Source organism: Mustela putorius, unplaced genomic scaffold (genome assembly GCF_011764305.1).
Source record: "Mustela putorius furo isolate JIRA1106 unplaced genomic scaffold, ASM1176430v1.1 tig00003869_pilon_pilon_pilon, whole genome shotgun sequence".
In the NCBI taxonomy this organism is placed as follows: domain Eukaryota; kingdom Metazoa; phylum Chordata; class Mammalia; order Carnivora; family Mustelidae; genus Mustela; species Mustela putorius.
This window is the reverse complement of record NW_025422021.1, coordinates 9,907,841-9,926,943: the sequence shown is the minus strand read 5'-3', so window position 1 is coordinate 9,926,943 and position 19,103 is coordinate 9,907,841. Positions and strand designations below refer to the sequence as shown.

The 19,103-nt window shown below is 37.3% G+C and overlaps 2 protein-coding genes across 3 annotated transcripts in view; one reads left to right on the top strand and one right to left on the bottom strand.

Moving 5' to 3' along the window:
- SLC25A12 (solute carrier family 25 member 12) overlaps positions 1-19,103 on the bottom strand; it is a 205,810-nt gene that overhangs the window by 128,086 nt on the left and 58,621 nt on the right. The window lies entirely within an intron of this gene.
- The window catches only part of HAT1 (histone acetyltransferase 1), a 63,011-nt gene that overhangs the window by 1,894 nt on the left and 42,014 nt on the right, over positions 1-19,103 (top strand). For both annotated transcript variants that reach the window (XM_045066840.1, XM_045066841.1), the window contains exons 2-3: positions 793-897; positions 17,237-17,312. In XM_045066840.1, coding sequence (XP_044922775.1) covers positions 793-897; positions 17,237-17,312 — 181 coding nt within the window. The remainder of the gene's footprint in view (positions 1-792; positions 898-17,236; positions 17,313-19,103) is intronic.

Genomic DNA, 19,103 nt, shown 5'->3' with positions numbered 1-19,103 from the left:
TTCCTGAATTTTTATGTTCATTTTGTCAGATTTATTGTCATCTTTGCTTGAAAGTTTACCTGGATTGCTTCCATTTTAGTTATTTATTACATATGTCGATGGGTAGCAGCCACATTGTAGTAAAATCATTTGGTTGCTGATAGCCCATCGTTTATGACTTTGTACAAATATGGTTAAAAAACCCTTTTTTTTTAAATGCAGTGAAAATTTTCTTTCCTAACGCTGTCCCCACTCCTTCTCTCTTATCCCAGAGATAACCACAGTTACCAGTTTCTTGTGTGTTCCTCCTGAGATAATCTCTGCATTATCAGTTGATAGTTTTTTAATGGTTGATCTGAAGTACTCTGGGTAGAAATTTTCCAGTATTAGAGATAAAATGCTATTGTAATTATCAAAGGGTGTTCTCACCTTGTGTATTGGTGGAGCAGTGGCACCCTTTTATATTTTAAAAAACTGCTTAGATAGAAATCCTAGCAGGTAATATTCATTACTATTAAATAGAGAAATGTCAGTAGTCATGTTAATTTTAAGATTTACTTATTTATGTAAAGCAAGCCTAGTTCATAAGCCTTTGGCAAAAATGATGTTTTTCCTGTTTTATAATGGGGCAGTCATACTCTATATTTGTTTAGGATTATGTGGAGAATGACCTGTGCTTTTATAGTTTGTTGCTTTTATGATCTATTAGCATGTTTTAAATCTTCTGTTTATTCCACTTCTAATAAGAACCCTCTTTGTAGGTTTGACTATTTAAACCATTTCCAACAAGACCTTTTAAAAACTTTCCCTTAGGATTTGGTGCTATGGAGAAATTTTTGGTTGAGTACAAGAGTGCAGTGGAGAAGAAACTGGCAGAGTACAAATGTAACACCAACACAGCAATTGAACTAAAATTAGGTATGTATGCTATTTCTCAGTGGTGTTATGTATGTATTGTGTGTTCATATATAATCTTTTTTAAAAGTTTGAAGTAGAATTTTATGTAAGAGCAGTTCATGTAAATGTATAGTTTTCTGCATGCATTGAACACATTCAGATTTTATTCAGTATTCATTTATGTCATGGAGTGGGTAGATGTTTGGCAGAGTTTACATGTAGGAAGTACAGCATGTTAAGTGTTCTCAGGCTCTTTAAAGTATTTACCTTTATGCTTTTGCTTATAAAAATGGTAGGCAGTAGTGTTGGTGGGGATGTGGAAAGACACTCATTGCTGATGGGAATGTAAAATGATGCAACTACTTTGGAAAACAGTTTGGTATGTTCTTAAAAAGTTTAATGAACTGTATGATCCAGAAGATCTACTCTGAGGGATCTACTCAAGAGAAATGAAAACATATGTCTGTACAAAAATTAGTACATGAATAGTCATAGCAGCATTATTCACAGTGGCCCAAAAAAGAAAAGAGCCCAGATCTCCATCATCTGGTAATAGAATAAACAAAGTATGATCTATCTGTATGATGGAATACTACTTGACAATAAAAAGGAATGAAGGTCTAATACATGCTATAACACGGGTGAACTCAAAAATATTCTAAGTGAAAGAAATCAGACGAGAAAACCCCCACATATACAGTATGATTCTATTTGTGTGAGATGTTTGGAAAAGGCAAATCCAGAAGCAAGGTAGAATGGTAGTTGCCTGAGGCTGACTGAGAATAATGACTGCAAATGGGCATGAGATTTCTTTTGGGGACAATGGCAGTGTTTTAAAATTAGTTTGTGGCAATGGTCACACAATTCTAAATTTATTAAAAATTACTGAATTATATGCTTAAAAAAAGTAATTTTTGTGGTATGTAAATAATTCCTCAAGAAAGCTTTTCTTTTCTTTTCTTTTCTTTTTTTTTAAGATTTTATTTATTTACTTGAGAGAGAAAGCAAGTGAGAGAGCAAGCACGAGCAGAGGGAGAGGGAGAAGCAGACTCCCTGCTCATCAGGGAACCCAGTATGGGACTCCTCTCAGGACCCCAGGATCATAACCTGAGTCAAAGGCAGACGTCTGCTTAACCAGCTGAGCTCCCAGGCTCAATAAAGCTATTTAAAAAAATAGTTATATGCACATGAATATTGGTTCCATCATTCTATGGCTGAGTTTCCTTATCTTATAATGAAGTTAATAGTACTTACTTTTATAGTGGCTATAAAGATTATATGTAAGGTTAAGTACAAGTTAAGTGCATAAACAGGTTGACTTCTAGAAATTCACAATAAGTGTTAGCTTCTGCTGATTAAAATAATACAAACATAACAAAAATATAAAGAAGGTGACAAAGAAGGTACCCCTCACTACAGAGAGAATACTTATGTAGATTTTTTTTGTATGCATGCATAAACTTACTTTCCCAAAACCAGGATCCTGTTTAAGGCTGTGCACGTACCTGTTTTCCATAGTGGCTACTTCATTTTGTATTTCCATCAACAGTGCACATAGGTTCCAATTTCTCTACATTCTTGCCAACACTTGTTACTGTCTGTCGATTTTTTACTGTATTATTTAAACTATTTTTTAATTTGACAATGAAAACTGATTTTTAATTCTAAGAAAAGTATATGCTTTATATCTAAGAGAATCAGCTCCCCTCACCCTTTTTAAGATTTTATTTCTTTATTTGACAGAGAGCACAAGCAGGGGGAGAGGGAGAAGCAGGCTCCTAGCTAAGTAGGGAGCTGGATGCGGTGCTTGATCCCAGGACGCTGGGATCATGACCTGAGCTAAAGGCAGATACTTAACCAATTGAGCCACCCAGGCACCCTGAATCAGCCCTTATTTTATCATATATGCAAATAAGAGTTTTTGTTTTATGTTTAACAAAAAGGCCCTCTCTACTTTAAGATTATAAAGCAGTTTATCTATTGTTTCTCTAATATTTTTTGGATTTTTTTTTCTTTTTTAAGTCAAAAAAAATTTTTTTTTTTAAAGATTTTATTTATTTATTTGACAGAGAGAAATCACAAGTAGATGGAGAGGCAGGCAGAGAGAGAGGAAGGGAAGCAGGCTCCCCGCTGAGCAGAGAGCCGGATGCGGGACTCGATCCCAGGACCCTGAGATCATGACCTGAGCCGAAGGCAGCGGCTTAACCCACTGAGCCACCCAGGCGCCCTTTAAGTCAAAATTTTTGAATCTAACTTGGTGTAACACATGACGTTACATGTGTTACATGTTACCAAAGCTTTGCTTTCTCGGATGAATTAGCCAATTATCCACCTGCCAGTATAAATTGTCTTTTCATTAATGATTTAAAATTTCTCTTTAATCATATTAAAGTATCATATATATACTTGAGCTGGCTTTTGGGACTTTTTTTTTTTTGTCCCTGAGCCATTAGTGTTACCATTACAATAAATGTTATAATTATATGTAATTATATGGTGTGACTAGGTCCCCACTTGTTACTATTTAGGAGTTTTCCTAGTTTTCTCTAATGTTTGTTCTTCTAGATGAACATTTTATCAAGTTTGAAAAAGATTTTTTTGTTAATTTTTTTTTAACTTGAGATTCTATTAAATCAGGTTTAATTTAGGGGGAATCAAAATCCTTACATTATTGAGTCTTTCTAATAGCAAGAATATTTTTCTATTTATTCAGGTCTTTTTTATGTCCATCTTTTTTAAGAGTTTTAAACTTTATATATATATGAGAAACATTTCTTACTGAGTTTATATCTAGGTATTTCATCTATGTTATTGCTATTGTAAATGAAATTATTCTATTATGTTTTTCACCTTTATTAATAGTGTGTGAGAAAACTGTGGAAGATAATTTTTAATATATATTTTTTCCCTGCCTCAAAATTCAGGTTACTTTGTAACTCAAGTTCTACATATACATGACAGAACCCAAACTGACTGGGTTACTTCGTCTTTCTAATCCTTTATAGTTGTAGTAATAACTTGCTTCCTCAAGCCAACCTTCCTTCTTCCCTCCTTTTTATTTCCAGTCCTCCTATCCCAACTCCCTCCCTTCCACCTTCTCTGGACAAATGTTTATTGAAACTTACTATATGATAGGCCAATGTGCTTGGAACATGGGGTAACTTGAACTCTTGACTGCGTATCTATAATTCCACTAAGGTGTATCCCAAGATTTTTCCTCTAACAGAGGCTGTTTTCACTTTGTGTGTGAGGGATTGACAGACACACTTTTTTCACAGAAATTTTGTGCTTTGAGGTAGGTTACTGTAGAAAGAGTGAATCTTTTTTTCTATATCACTTTAACTGTTTTTAAGTGTACAGTTCAGTACATTAATTGCATTCACAATTTCCAAAATTTTGTATTTCCAAAATTTTTTCATCACCTCAAACAGAAACTTTGTACCTGTTAAGCAATAAATCCTCATTCACTTTTCCCCTCCAGTCCTTGGTAATCCCTAATTTACTTTTCTATCTCTATGGATTTACTTGTTCTAGATATTTTAAGTGGCATCACAACAGTATTTGTCCTTTTGTGTGTGGCATATTTCACTTAGCATAATGCTTTCAGCTTATTTCACGTAGCAAATATTTCATGTTGTAGAGCTATCAGGATTTCATTCCTGTCTGTGGCTGAATAATACTCCATTGTGTATTTATACCACATTTTGTTTATTCATCTGTTGATGGATATTCGGGTCTTTTCTACCTTTCACAATTGTGAATAATGCTACTGTGGACAAGTATATGGCTATCTGTTTGAATCCTGTTTTCAATTCTTTTAGTATATAGCTAAGAATAGAATTACTGAGTGTATATTAATTCTATGTTTAACATTTTGAGAAACTGCCAAATTGTCTTACATAGTAGCTGTACCCTTTTACAGTCTCACCAGCCATGTCAACGTTCCAGTTTCACCACATCATTGTCAGTGCTTGTTATTTTTTTTTATTATTATTATAGACTTCCTAGTAGATGTAAAATGATATCTTACTGTGATTTTGATTTGCATTGGCCTAAAGAATAATGTTGAGCATCTTTTCATGTGCTTATTGACCATTTGTATATCTTCTTTATAAAAGTATCTATTCAAATCCTTTGCCTATTTTTTCATTAGGTTGTCCTTTGGGTTTTTTTGTTGGTTTTTTTGTTTTTTTTGTTTTTTAAAGATTATTTATTCATTTATATGACACAGAGAGTGAGAGAGCACAGTAGGGGGAGTGGCAGAGGGAGAGGGAGAAGCAGGCTCCCGCTGAGCAAGGAACCCAATGCGGGGCTCCATCCCAGGACGCTGAGATCATGACCCAAGCCAAAGGCAGAGGCTTAACCAACTGAGCCACCCAGGCACCCGTTTTTGTGGGTTTTTAAATATATTTTTAACACCTGATAATTTTACTGGCTTCTCTTACTTTTTGGGGAGTGGTTTGGGTTTTTTATTTTTTTTTCAGGCCTACAACCATATCATCTGATCATTTTCACAAATTCACTTAGTTTTTGATACATGTGCCTTTTTGTTCTCTCTCTCTCTCTCTCTTTTTTTTTTTTTTTTTTTTAGGCTCCACACCCAGTGTGGAGCCCAACACGGGCTTGAACTTACAACCCTGAGAACAAGACCTGACCTGAGATCAGGAGTTGGACGCTCAACCAACTCAGCCACCCAGTTGCCCCTGTTCTCTTTTCATACTGCATCGGGTAATACTTTCAGAACAGTGTTGGGGCGCCTGGGTGGCTCAGTAGGTTAAAGACTCTGCTTTATGCTCAAGTCATGATCCCAGGGTCCTGGGATCGAGCCCTGCATCGGGCTCTCTGCTCAGCCGGGAACCTGCTTCCTCCTCTCTCTCTGCCTGCTTCTCTGCTACTTGTGATAAAATCTTAAAAAAAAAAAAAAAAAAAAGAACAGTGTTAAATGAGGACATGGGTGCCTGGGTGGTTCAGTGGGTTAAGCCTCTGCCTTCAACTCAGGTCATGATCTCAGGGTCCTGGGATCGAGCCTCTCATCGGACTCTCTGCTCAGCAGGAACCCTGCTTCCCCCTCTCTCTCTGTCTTCCTCTCTGCCTGTTTATGATCTCTATCTGTCAAATAAATAAAATCTTTAAAAAAAAAAATGAGGACAATCATGCCTGTTCCTTAATTTAATGAGAATGGTTCTAGTATTCCTCCACTAAACATGATCTTTGCTTGTTACTTTGAAGAATGGTTTTTCTTGTTTTTTTTTTTTAAGATTTTATTTATTTATTTGACAGAGAGAGATCACAAGTAGGCAGAGAGTCAGGCAGAGAGAGAAGGGGAAGCAGGCACCCCGTTGAGCAGAGAGCCTGATGCAGGGCCCGATCCCAGAACCCTGAGATCATGACCTGAGCCGAAGGCAGCAGCTTAATCCACTGAGCCACCCAGGTGCCCCGGTTTTTCTTGTTTTGCAAAGAGTTTTTAATTCAAACATGTATTAGAGTTTATCAAGTGCCATTTTTTATTTCCATGGAAATAATTTTGGTTATAATAGCTACAATATTTCTAATACTTAATATTTAAGATAATATTATGATACTATTGTATATTGATACATCCTTTCATTTATAAAATAAGTAGCTCAAGAAATATTAATAAATTCATTTTTAAATATTTTTACGTTACCACTTAAAGATGAGTTTGGTCTGTGTTTTTCTTCTTTGTGCTTACTTTCCAGGGGACGTGAAGGTCAGTTTTTTGTATTTTTTGTGACTACTTTCTTGGCCTTCCTACTCTACCACTTCCACCTTTACCAGTTTAAAAGCATTAGATTTAACTAATGGTAAAGACTTGAAAGAATTCACCTTGATCATTATGAAGAGGTCCCCTTATGCCATTTAATGTTGTTGTTATTGTTTTTTACCTTCTACAATTTAGACTGCATTTTCAAGTTTTGTGGTTTGCATGATACACTTCTGACCCTTCTGCTTACTTTTTTTTTTTTTTTTAAAGATTTTATTTATTTATTTGACAGAGAGAGGCAGTGAGAGAGGGAACACAAGCAAGGAGAGTGGGAGAGGGAAAAGCAGGCTTCCTGCAGAGCAGGGAGCCCAAAGTGGGGCTTGATCCCAGGACCCTGGGATCATGACCTGAGCCAAAGGCAGACGCTTAACGATGGAGCCACCCAGGCACCCCTCCCTCCATTTACATTTAACCTGTCATTTTTTTGTTTTTTTTGGTATGTCTCTTAGAGAGTGCATACTTAGATTTGATTGTATAATTTTTTTTTTAAGATTTCATTTATTTATTTGACAGAGAGCGATTATAAGTCGGTAGAGAGGTAGGCAGAGAGAGGAGGAAGCAGGCTCCCTGCTGAGCAGAGAGCCAGATACGGGCCTCGATCCCAGGACCCTGAAATCATGACCTGAGCTGAGGGCAGAGTCTTAACCCACTGAGCCACCCAGGCGCCCTTGATTGTATAATTTTTTTTACCTAGCAGTTTTATTTCCTTTATATGTATTGCTTGTTGCTTTTCTTACCTCATTTTCCTGTTGTTTCCTTGCAGTTTCTCATTCCTGTCTCTAACTAATGTGTTTTGTTTTCTTGACCTCTCACTCTCCAGTGTACTGTTTTAAATTTTCCTAAAAGGCCCTATAACCTATTTTTAAAATAAAATATATTGTTAGTTCTCCTGAGGTAGTCTTTATAAATTCATTCACCATTTGCCAAATACTTATTTAGCCATACTCATGTAGAAAGCATCTATCTGGGCACTGGAGATAGAGCAGTATACAGAGAGTTCCTGTCTTCATGGAGTTTACATTCTGATTATGAGAATCAGACATAAATACATGAAAGATAGTGATTTGTGTTATGGAGAAAATACAGGGTGATTAGGCCCTACCACTAAGGTGATGTTTGAGTAGATAATAAAAGAAATGAATTTGTGAGCTGTGTAGATATCTCAAGGAAGAGCGTTAACACGCAGAAGAATGGCAAGTATGGAATATGCTGGACGTGTTTAAGGAATATTAAGGAAGCCACTGTGACTGAGAAGGATAGCGTGGGAGGATGATGTGTCTGGAAGACGAATGATGAAAGTGCTTGAAGGAGGAGGAGTAGTGAACTATGTCAGGTGTTGCTGGTAGTTCTCGTAACATACAGGCTCTTGGGATTTAGTGATTTGATTTTTTTCTTTTTAAATGAGATAAGTGTTAGAGTCATAGGATCTCCTTTTTTTTTTTTTTTTTTAAAGATTTTATTTATTTATTTAACAGAGAGAGATGACAAGAAGGCAGAGAGGCAGGCAGAGAGAGAGGAGGAAGCAGGCTCCCTGCTGAGCAGAGAGCCCGACCTGGGGCTCCATCCCAGGACCCTGGGATCACGACCCGAGCCGAAGGCAGCGGCTCAACCCACTGAGCCACCCAGGCGTCCCAGATCTCCTTTTTAAAAGTAATTTAAGAGATATTAAGGAGAGAAATTAAAAATGGCATATAGACTGTTCTTGGTTTCGCTCAGAGGTGGAGTTGAGACATGGGCGGCTAGAGGAAGACACAGGATAAAGTTTGATGACTTTATTTTTGCTTTTGAAAAAGTGTTGTACAATTTACATACTATGAAATGCACACTAAGTACGTGGTTCAGTGAGGTTTGAGGTTTGCCCCCAAGTAGCTGCTTTTGGGGTTTTGTTTTGTTTTGTTAAAAGATTTTATTTATTTATTTGACAGAGAGAGATCACAGGTAGGTAGAGAGGCTGGCAGAGAGAGAGAGAGAGAGAGAGCAGGCTCCCCGCTGAGCAGAGAGTCCGATGTGGGACTCGATCCCAGGACCCTGAGATCAGGACCTGAGCCGAAGGCAGCGGCTTAACCCACTGAGCCACCCAGGCGCCCCCGGGGGGTTTGAATTTAAAACCCAATTTTTGGGAGATTGAGACATGCAGCAGATCTGGTGGGATGCATTCCTTTTTATTTTGTTTTGTTTTGTTTTTTGAAAAATTACAAACTTACAGAAAAGTTGGAAATACAAAAATACAAAGACCTTTTTTTCCCTGAACTATTGGAGAATAAATTGCTGACTTGATGAGCCATTACCACATACTCTTTAATGTATACTGTGAACTAGGACATTATTATACATGGCCAGAATATAACCATCAAAATTAGAAGGCTTTATCAATACATTATCACCATTTATTTTTTTTTTTTAAAGATTTATTTATTTGACAGAGAGAAATCACAAGTAGACAGAGAGGCAGCCAGAGAGAGGGAAGCAGGCTCCCTGCTGAGCAGAGAGCCCGATGCGGGACTCGATCCCAGGACCCTGAGATCATGACCTGAGCCGAAGGCAGCGGCTTAATCCACTGAGCCACCCAGGCGCCCGCCATTTAATTCTCAGACTCTGTTTAAATTTTCCCGGTTGGGGATATGGAAAATTTTGGTGGTAATTGACCTGTGAGTTTCATAGTAGACACAGGGAGTTGGAGTGGTGTGGGAGTTGGCATTAGATTAGTAGTTTCATACTGTGTGGGGTTGAGAATCCAGGTAAAAAGGGATAACCTAGGAACTTGACTGAAGTTTGCAGGAATAAAGACTATGATGGGATTAATTGTGATGGTTTCTAAAGTATATTGTAACATTAGGACCTCTAATGTTGCAGGCTGGTGGAGCTGATGGGAATGTTGCCAGGAGCATAGTAGGACCTGCCTTCAACCTTACATTTTATAATAGTGTATTTAAACTTACTTTGCAGTTTAACATAGCCAGGAAAGTATGTATTGGACAAAACACTAAGATTTCAGTTGTTTAAAGGACACAGGAGTAAGGGGTTCCTGGGTGCACAGTTGGTCGAGCATCCGACTCTTGATTTTGGCCCACGTCTTGATCTCATGGTCCTGGGATCAGGCCCCTAGTGGAGCTCTGCACTGAGTGCAGAGTCTGCTTGAGATTCTCTCTCCCTCTCCCTCTGCCCCTCCTATTTTAAAAGCAGTCATGCTTTCTCTCTCTCTCAAATAAATAGAAGAATCTTTAAAAGAAAAAAAAGAACACAGAAGTATGAATAAACTTAGATATAGTCAGAGTACAGTTAGATACAGGGAATATGTGGCAGCATCTCTGAAGTGGAACCCATTTATATCTGCATTATGAGCGCCTGTTGATAGATCATACATATGTTAAATACTTAAGCATTATTAAACTTTAAAACTGATTAATGTGCCTTGGTGATTTCTTAATTATGTTTTGGGCTAATAAGACATGTAGAATGTATCTTTTTTTTTTTTTTTTTCCAGGTCTTCATTTAAATTCCAGTTAGGGGTGGCCAGGCTGGCTCAGTATTTAAGTGGCTGCCTTCAGCTCTGGTCATGATCCCAGCATCCTGGGATTGAGCTCCGCATGGGGCTCCTTGCTCAGTGGGAAGCCTGCTTATCCCTCACCCAATCCCCCTGCTTGTGTCCCTACTCTTGCTGTCTGTCTCTCTGTCAAATAAATAAATAAAATCTTTTTTTTTTTTTAAGATTTTATTTATTTATTTGACAGAGATCACAAGTAGGCAGAGAGGCAGGCAGGGGTGGGGTGGGGGGAGCAGGCTCCCTGCTGAGCAGAGAGTCCAATGTGGGGCTCCATCCCAGAACCCTGAGATCATGACCCAAGCGGAAGGTGGAGAGGCTTAAACCACTGAGCCACCCAGGTGCCCCTAAATAAATAAAATCTTAATAAATGTATAAATAAATAAATAAATTCCAGTTTGTTAACATACAGTGTAGAATGTATCATCTTTTACACATTTTGTCCCTCTTGAAATTACCGAAGTGATCCTGAGAACTAGGAAATATAGGAACTATATATAGGAGTGGAAACAACAGGATTTATATTCAAATAGAAGATTCATTGATTCAATGAATGTATTGAATGAGATGATTCAATGATCTGTGTTGGTGATAAGGTGCCATTTAGTATTCTGGGCCCTGATCTTCCATTTTTCTCCAAAAATGTAAATGACAGGTTCTCCTGAAAAGAAAAATTATTTTAAATTATTATAGTTTTTTATATTGTATATTCCTCTGTTAGAATAATACATATTTTGCGGAAATTTTGGGAAGTATGTAAGAATATAAGAAATAAAAATTACCCATAATTTTATCACTCAGAATAAAGTACTTCTATATTATAATTTGGGATAATTCCTTCTAGTTTTTTGAATTATATATTCATTTATGTTATTTCTTTTTTATAAAATTGAGGTTATATTGTCATGTTCTGTTCACCTAAATGCATCATGAACAGTTTTCTGTCATCAAATATTTCTCAGTAGCATTATGTTTAATATTTACATTAAAACTATTTCATTTATGTAATTTAATTATTCTACTATTGGTTGATTTGGAGGTTGCTTGCTTGCTCTCTTGCTTTACTGACATAACTGCATTGTAAAGATTTAGAAATATTTAATGTTTTTGATATCCAGGAGAGTTCACACTCTGTACATGTTCTCATGTACACGTATATATGTTAGGTTGATTCATCCTTAAGCCCATACTTATTTTTTTTTAAAGATTTTATTTAACACAGAGAGAGAGATCACAAGCAGGCAGAGAGGCAGGCAGAGAGAGGAAGAAGCAGGTGCCCCACCTAGCAGAGAGCCTGGTGCGGGGCTCGATCCCAGGACCCTGAGATCATGACCCGAGCCAAAGGCAGAGGCTTAACCCACTGAGCCACCCAGATGCCCTAAGCCCATACTTATTTTGTGTCCATGAGCAAATTAGTCTTTTTTGCATTTTTCATCTGGAAATGGAGATAATAATAATGCCTACCTTTTATAGTTCTTGTGGGGATTAACTATAATATTTATAAAATCCTTAGCAAATTGCCTGGTACACAGTAAATGTTCAAGTGACAACTAATAATATGGTTAATAACACTGTGTGACTGCTTCTTATGAATATGTCCTGTGTTGGCATATGACACTGTTCACACAAAAACTTGTTCAGGAACGTTCATAGCAGCATTATTCATAATAACCCCAAAATGGAAACATCCTAAATGTCCATTAACTGAGGACTGGATAAGCAAAATATGGTATATCCATATAGTAGAATATTATTCAAAAAGGAATGAATTAATGGTACATGCTATAACATGGATGAACCTCTAAAATATACAAAGTGAAAGAAGCCAGACATGGGCAGCTGGGTGACTCGGTTAAGTTAGGAGGAGACAAACCTTGAGAGACCGTGGCTTCTGAGAAACAAACTGAGGGTTTTGGAGGGGAGGGGAGTGGGGGGATGGGTGACCCTGGTGGTGGGTATTAAGCAGAGCACGTATTGCATGGAACACTGGGTGTGGTGCATAAACCATGAATTTTGGAACACACAGCAAAAAATTAAATTAAAAATAAAGTTTCTGGCACTTGATCTGAGGGTTCTGAGTTCAAACCCTGTGTTGGGCTCCATGCTGAGTGTGGAGCCCACTTAAAAAAAAGAAAAAAAAAAAAAGAAGCCAGATATAAAAGGCACATATTGTCTGATTCCATTTATGTGAAATGTCCAGAATAGACAAATACAGAGATGTGGTTTCATTTCTTTTGTGGTAATTACTACAGTTATGTAAGTATTGAGGGTTTTTCTTTTTATTTTTTCAAGTAAGCTCTACATTTAATGTGGGGCTTGAACTCATGACCCCAAGATTAAGAGTCATATGTTCTCCCACTGAGCCAGGTGCCCTGAGGTTTTTTGTTTGTTTGTTTGTTTTTTAAATAAAAGTAGAGGGGCACCTGGGTGGCTTAGTAGTTCAGGGTCTTCCTTGGGCTCAGGTCATGATCCCAGGATCCCAGGGTCCCAGGATCGAGCCTCGAATCAGGCTCCCTGCTCAGGGGGAAGCCTACTTCATCCTCTTCCACTCCCCCTGCTTGTGTTTCCTCTCTCACTGTGTCTCTCTCTGTCGAATAAATAAATGGAAATATTTTTTAAAAAGTAGAAAATTCATCTTTGTTTCTTATCTGTGAGAGACTAACCTCCTAGTGCTAATTGTTGGTTCCTTTTTTCTAGGCCAAGGACTTTTTACCTTAAAGACCCTTTTTGAGGAAATTACTTTTAGTCTAATCTCTGTAAAGTATAACCTTGGGTATTTTCTCAGTGTGTAATCCCAGGAATTTGGGGCAACTTTTTAGGAATCTGCTCTGTGTGGCTAACTGTAGTACAGTGAACAGTTTTTCATGTAATACAATGACTAATATAAAAACTTCATTTATTCTATACTAAAAAAATCCTTTGTAATAAACACAGCATTGGTTTTAAAGGATTTCTGTTAGATTCTTTCACCCAAATCTAATCAGAACCAAACAATAAGTATTTGACTATGTATTTACCCTTAAGCTATTTGATTTTTACTTCAGCTGAAAGACACATCACTTTGCTTTCTCTTTCTTTTAGTTCCTATTACCTATGGACTAAATTTCATGCTGAAATAATAAAACCTTAATAGTTTAGATGACAGGTATATTGGAAGAAGGCCAATCCAAATTATAGAAATAGTTATCACTGCATTTTTGACACTTGTTACATTTCTTTTCCTCTGTGTCTCTCATCACTACCGAAATACTATATATTAAAAGCAGTAGTTTGAAATTAATTTTTTTTAAAGATTTTATTTATTTTTTTATATGACACAGAGAGATCACAAGTAGGCAGAGAGGCAGGCAGAGAGAGAGGAGGAAGCAGGCTCCCTGCTGAGCAGAAGGCAGCAGGGGGCTATGACCTGAGCCGAAGGCAGAGGCTTTGACCCACTGAGCCACCCAGGCACCCCTGAAATTAATTTTTAATAATTTCTAGAGACTTCCAAACATTTTTAAATTTTAGAGGTCAGTAGTGGGAAATTTGAGGGGTTAAGAAGTCTAGACATATTGGATTTTTTTTTATTATGGAATATTATAGACATGCAGAAAATACAGAGCAGGCTAATGAGTATCATGATCCCATCACTTAGCTGTTTCACATCTTAACATTTTGATGTATTTGCCCAGGGTTTTTTTCAGTTTCAGTTTTCATTATGAAAATTTGTTAATACTGGGGCACCTGGGTGGCTCAGTGGGTTAAAGCCGCTGCCTTCGGCTCAGGTCATGATCCTGGGGTCCTGGGATTGAGCCCCACATTGGGCTCTCTGCTCAGTGGGGAGCCTTCTTCCTCCTCTCTCTTTCTCTGCCTGCCTCTCTGCCTACTTGTGATCTCTCTCTCTCTCTGTCAAAATAAATAAATAAAATCTTTAAAAAGAAATTTGTTAATACAGAGCAAAGTTGAGAGAATACAACAATACTTATGTATATATCCAAATCTAAATTCAACTATTAACATTTTATCATATATGCTTTAATCCATACTTTTTTGCTAAATAATTTGAAAGTAGTTTTTTAAAAAGATTTATTTATTTATTTATTTGAGAGAAAGTACACACGCTCATACAGGGAAGAGGGAAAGAGGGAGAGGAAATCCCAAACAGACTACACCAAACTTGGAGCCTGACTCAGGGCTTGATCTCATGACCCTGAGGTTACAACCCAAACTAAAACCAAGAGTTGGACGCTTAATTGACGGTGCCACCCAGGTGCCCCAAAAGTAGATTTCTGAACATCATGACAGTCCTAATACATGAATATTCACATAGATAACCATAATTCCATAATTATGACAATTCCTTTATTATACCTATGGAAATTAATGGTAATTAATAATTTTTATATAATTTTCTCATTTCTTGATTGTCCTTGAAAGTCTTCAGTAGCTTTATTTTTATTTTATTTTATTTTATTTATTTGCCAGAGAGAGAGGGAAGGAGGGAGAGGGCAAGGACGACCAGGGGAGTTGCAGTCAGAGTTAGGAGCAGGCTCCCTGCTGAGGAGGGAGCCCAGTGTGAGGCTGATGTGGGGCTCAGGACCCTGGGATCATGACCTGAGCTGAAAGCAGACACTTAACAGACTGACCCACCCAGGCAACCATTCAGTAGCTTTTTTAAAAAAAAAGTATTTAGGGGGAGGGGGGTTGGGAGAAGGGGGTGGGATTATGGACATTGGGGAGGGTATGTGCTTTGGTGAGTGCTGTGAAGTGTGTAAACCCTGTGATTCACAGACCTGTACCCCTGGGGATAAAAATATTTATAAAAAATAAAAAATTTAAAAAAAAGTATTTAACCCAGAATTCAGTCAAGGATCATGCATCATGTTTGGCTGTAATGTTTCTTAAATCTCTTTTAATCCAGAACAGTCTTTTCTCCATACCATTGGTTTATTTGGAAGAGTAATGTTATTGAGTAGAATTAATAAACATTTACATTCTGGATCTGTATGTTTTCTTTTGGTAGTATTTAACTTGTTACCCTGTCCTTTATATTTCTTGTAAGTTGGAAGATTTAATTAAAGCTGCATTAGAGCTAGTATAAACATTTTTGGTAAGAAAATGTTTTATAGATGATGGCTGTATATTTTATATTGCATTGAAGCAGAAGACATACAATGTTGATCTATCCTGTAATGAGTGATTTTTTTTAATATTACTATTTTTTAAAAGATTTTATTTATTTATTTGACAGAGAGAGATCACAAGTAGGCAGAGAGGCAGGCAAAGAGAGAGAGAGAGAGAGAGGGAAGCAGGCTCCCTACTGAGCAGAGAGCCTGATGCAGGGCTCGATCCCAGGGCCCTGAGATCATGACCAGAGGCTTAACCCACTGAGCCACCCAGGTGCCCCATAATGAGTGATTTTAAGTTAGATTACTTGGAAAGGTCATGCTGCGAGATCCCTACAGTGAATAGGTATATTTTCTTCTGTAAATCATTAATTTGCTGGATGATACCTACAACTTATCTTTTCATTCTTCAATTTAAAGATTTTGGTGAGGGGAGGGTAAGGGTTTTTTCACAATAGATAAGTTATTTTGGGAAAATGTCCACTATCAGAACTCAAATGCAAATGAGTAACAGGGTACCTGTTTCCATCTTAAATTGGTAGAAATTAAAGTTGAGATTACAGAATATTCTTGGGGAGATGGGAAGCAAGGAATTTTAAGTAGCTGCTAGTGGGTATATAAACTCTTAAAATATTTTTAGAGGGCATTTAAGTAATATTTATGAAAATAATTCAGTACTTTTACTCTGCATTTCTACTGCCAGGAACTTATTCCGTATGTACTTATAAATGTACAGAAAAGTGTATGTAAGGATGTCATGGATGTCATTGCAGCATTACTTTTTTTTTTTTTTAAGATTTTATTTATTTATTTGACAGATAGAAATCACAAGTAGGCAGAGAGGCAGGCAGAGAGAGAGGGGAAAGCAGGGTCCCTGCTGAGCAGAGAGCCCAATGAGGGGCTCGATCCCCGGCCCTTGAGATCATGACCTGAGCTGAAGGCAGAGGTCTTAACCCACGGAGCCACCCAGGTGCCCCACAGCATTACTTTTTTTTTTTTAAACTGTCTTTTTTTTTTTTTTTTTTTAAAGATTTTATTTATTTAACAGACAGAGATCACAGGTAGGCAGAGAGGCAGGCAGAGAGAGAGGAGGAAGCAGGCTCCCTGCGGAGCAGAGAGCCCGATGTGGGGCTCGATCCCAGGACCCTGGGATCACGACCTGAGCCGAAGGCAGAGGCTTTAACCCACTGAGCCACCCAGGCGCCCCCACAGCACCACCTTAGGAACAATATGAATATCATCTTGCACTGATAAAGAATGATGTAATGATAAAGGCCTCCTTAAAACTCTGAGTACTCTTGGGGCACCTGCGTGGCTCAGTCCTTAGGCAGCTGCCTTTGGCTCAGGTCATGATCCCTGATCATGAGCCCTGGATCGGGCTCCTTTCTAGGCAGGAAGCTGCTTCTCCCTCTCCCACTCCCCCTGCTTGTGTTCCCTTTTGCTGTCTCTCTCTGGCAAATAAATAAATAAAATCTTATTTAAAAAAAAAACCCACAAACTCTGAGTACTCTTATTCTCAGAATGTTTCCTATAGCGTTCTTTTTTAGTCCTTTTTTTTTTTTTTTGCTGTAGCTTTGCTTATCTCAAAGTGTCTTTTTTGGTTTTGTTTTCTTTTATTCTTTGCATTTTATGTAAACATACAGAAAAATAAAAACTAAATCAGATGCCTTTGTCATAGCTAGTTATCTAATTCTTAAAATCAGTAGGGTTTTTATGCTGATGCACTTAGTGATATTCTAATTTTCATTGTTCATTTGTCTCATGAGAATCCAGTGTAAATCATATAATGGAAAAGTGACATTTTACGTAAGAAGGATTGTTGGCTGTATCCTAGTTATAGTGAAATTCTTGAAATGGAAATACCTGTCACCTTTAATATCTTTAATTTAGTATCTTTAATATCTCTATAATTTTTATTCTTTTAAACAGTTCGTTTCCCTGAAGATCTTGAGAATGACATTAGAACTTTCTTTCCTGAATATACCCATCAACTCTTTGGGGATGAGTAAGTAACTTTGCCCAATCAGTGTGGCTAATAAAAAACTTTTTTTTTCTTAATCTAGAAGTCAGACTTTATTTTCTTCGCTGTTTTTTATGTAATTTACTTTAAAATAGACATTAGAATGGCATTTTTGACATTGAGATACCAGTTTACTCTACAATACCTATCACATAGTGCTGTGGATATATTAACTCATTTAATTCTCACAACAATCTTAGCGATGGTATTATCATTCATTACATTGTACATTGGTGGAATTGAGTAGCTCCTTATGGACATATGAATGACCAAATTTCAGATTCAGGCAATCTATGGAGCCCATATTTATAATTACCACTTTTTTCTTCCTGCTGCTTTGCTATACTGCTCTTAGTACAGAATATGCTCTCCCGAAGCTAGAAAGCTCAAGTTCTTCTATGACAAGTAAATAAGCAGTTAAAATAAATTTATCTATTTTAAAAAGCTCTTATTTATTTATTTGACACAGAGAGAGTCAGACAGGCAGAGGGAAAGGGAGAAGCAAGCTGCCCTGTGGAGCAGGGAGCCAGATGCAGGGCTTGATCCCAGGACCCCGGGATCATGACCTGAGCCCAAGACAGGCACTTAACCGACTGAGACACCCAGGCACTGCAATAAATTTATTTTTAAAAACAAGGTTAAAGATATGTCCTGGGATATTCAGCACAATTCCTTTATTTCCTATAGCTTTATTACATGATTAGAATAGTCAGTTACTTTTTTTTTAAAACTTTTGATGCTGAAAAAACTTATTTGCAGAAAGTTGTTAAGAGTAGTACTCTATGATGGGTACTTTAAGTACTGGGTGTTATAGGCAGCTGATGAATCACTGAACTCTACCTCTGAAACTAATTGTACACTGTATGTTAATTAATTGATTCAAAGAAAAAAAAAAGAGTAGTACTCTGTATATACTTCATTTAGATTCACCAGTTGTTAACATTTAGTTCTATTTGCTTTAATCATTCTTTCCTATATAGATATGTTGGTATGTTGTTGAACCATTTCAGTGTTGTTTGCAGATATATCTTGATACCTTACTCCTAAATTCTTTAGTATATATTTCCTAAAAACAAGGACAGTAACCATATAATTACCAAAATTCAGGAAATTTAACAATGCTGTTACTACTTTCTGAGATATAGTCCACATTTCAAATTTTGCCAGTTGGTTTCCAATATTTCTTTTATAACAATTTTCCTCATTTTGGATCCAATCTAGAGCTACATATTGCTTTTTATTTTTTTATTATTATTATTTTTATTAAAGATTTTATTTATTTATTTACTTGACAGAGATCACAGGTAGGCAGAGAGGCAGGCAGAGAGAAAGGAGGAAGCAGGCTCCCCGCTGAGCAGAGAGCGCGATGCCAGGCTCGATCCCAGGACCCTGAGATCATGACCTGATCCGAAGGCAGAGGCTTTAACCCAGTGAGCCACCCAGGCACACCTATTTTTATTATTATTTTTAAGATTTTATTTTTTATTTGACAGTACAAGCAGGGGGAGCAATAGGGAGAGGGAGAAGCAGGCTCACATTAAGCAGAGATCCCAGTGCTGGAACTCCATTCCAGGACTCTAGCTGGGATCATGACCTGAGTCGAAGGCAGACGCTTAACCAACTGAAACACCCAGGCACCCCACATACTGCATTTAGTTGTCATATCTCTTTGGTCTTTACTCTGCAGCAGTTCCTCAGCCTTTTTTTGTTTTCCATGACATGGACATTTTCATAGGATATAGGTTTTTATAAGCCTTCATTTTGCCTAGTTTGTTT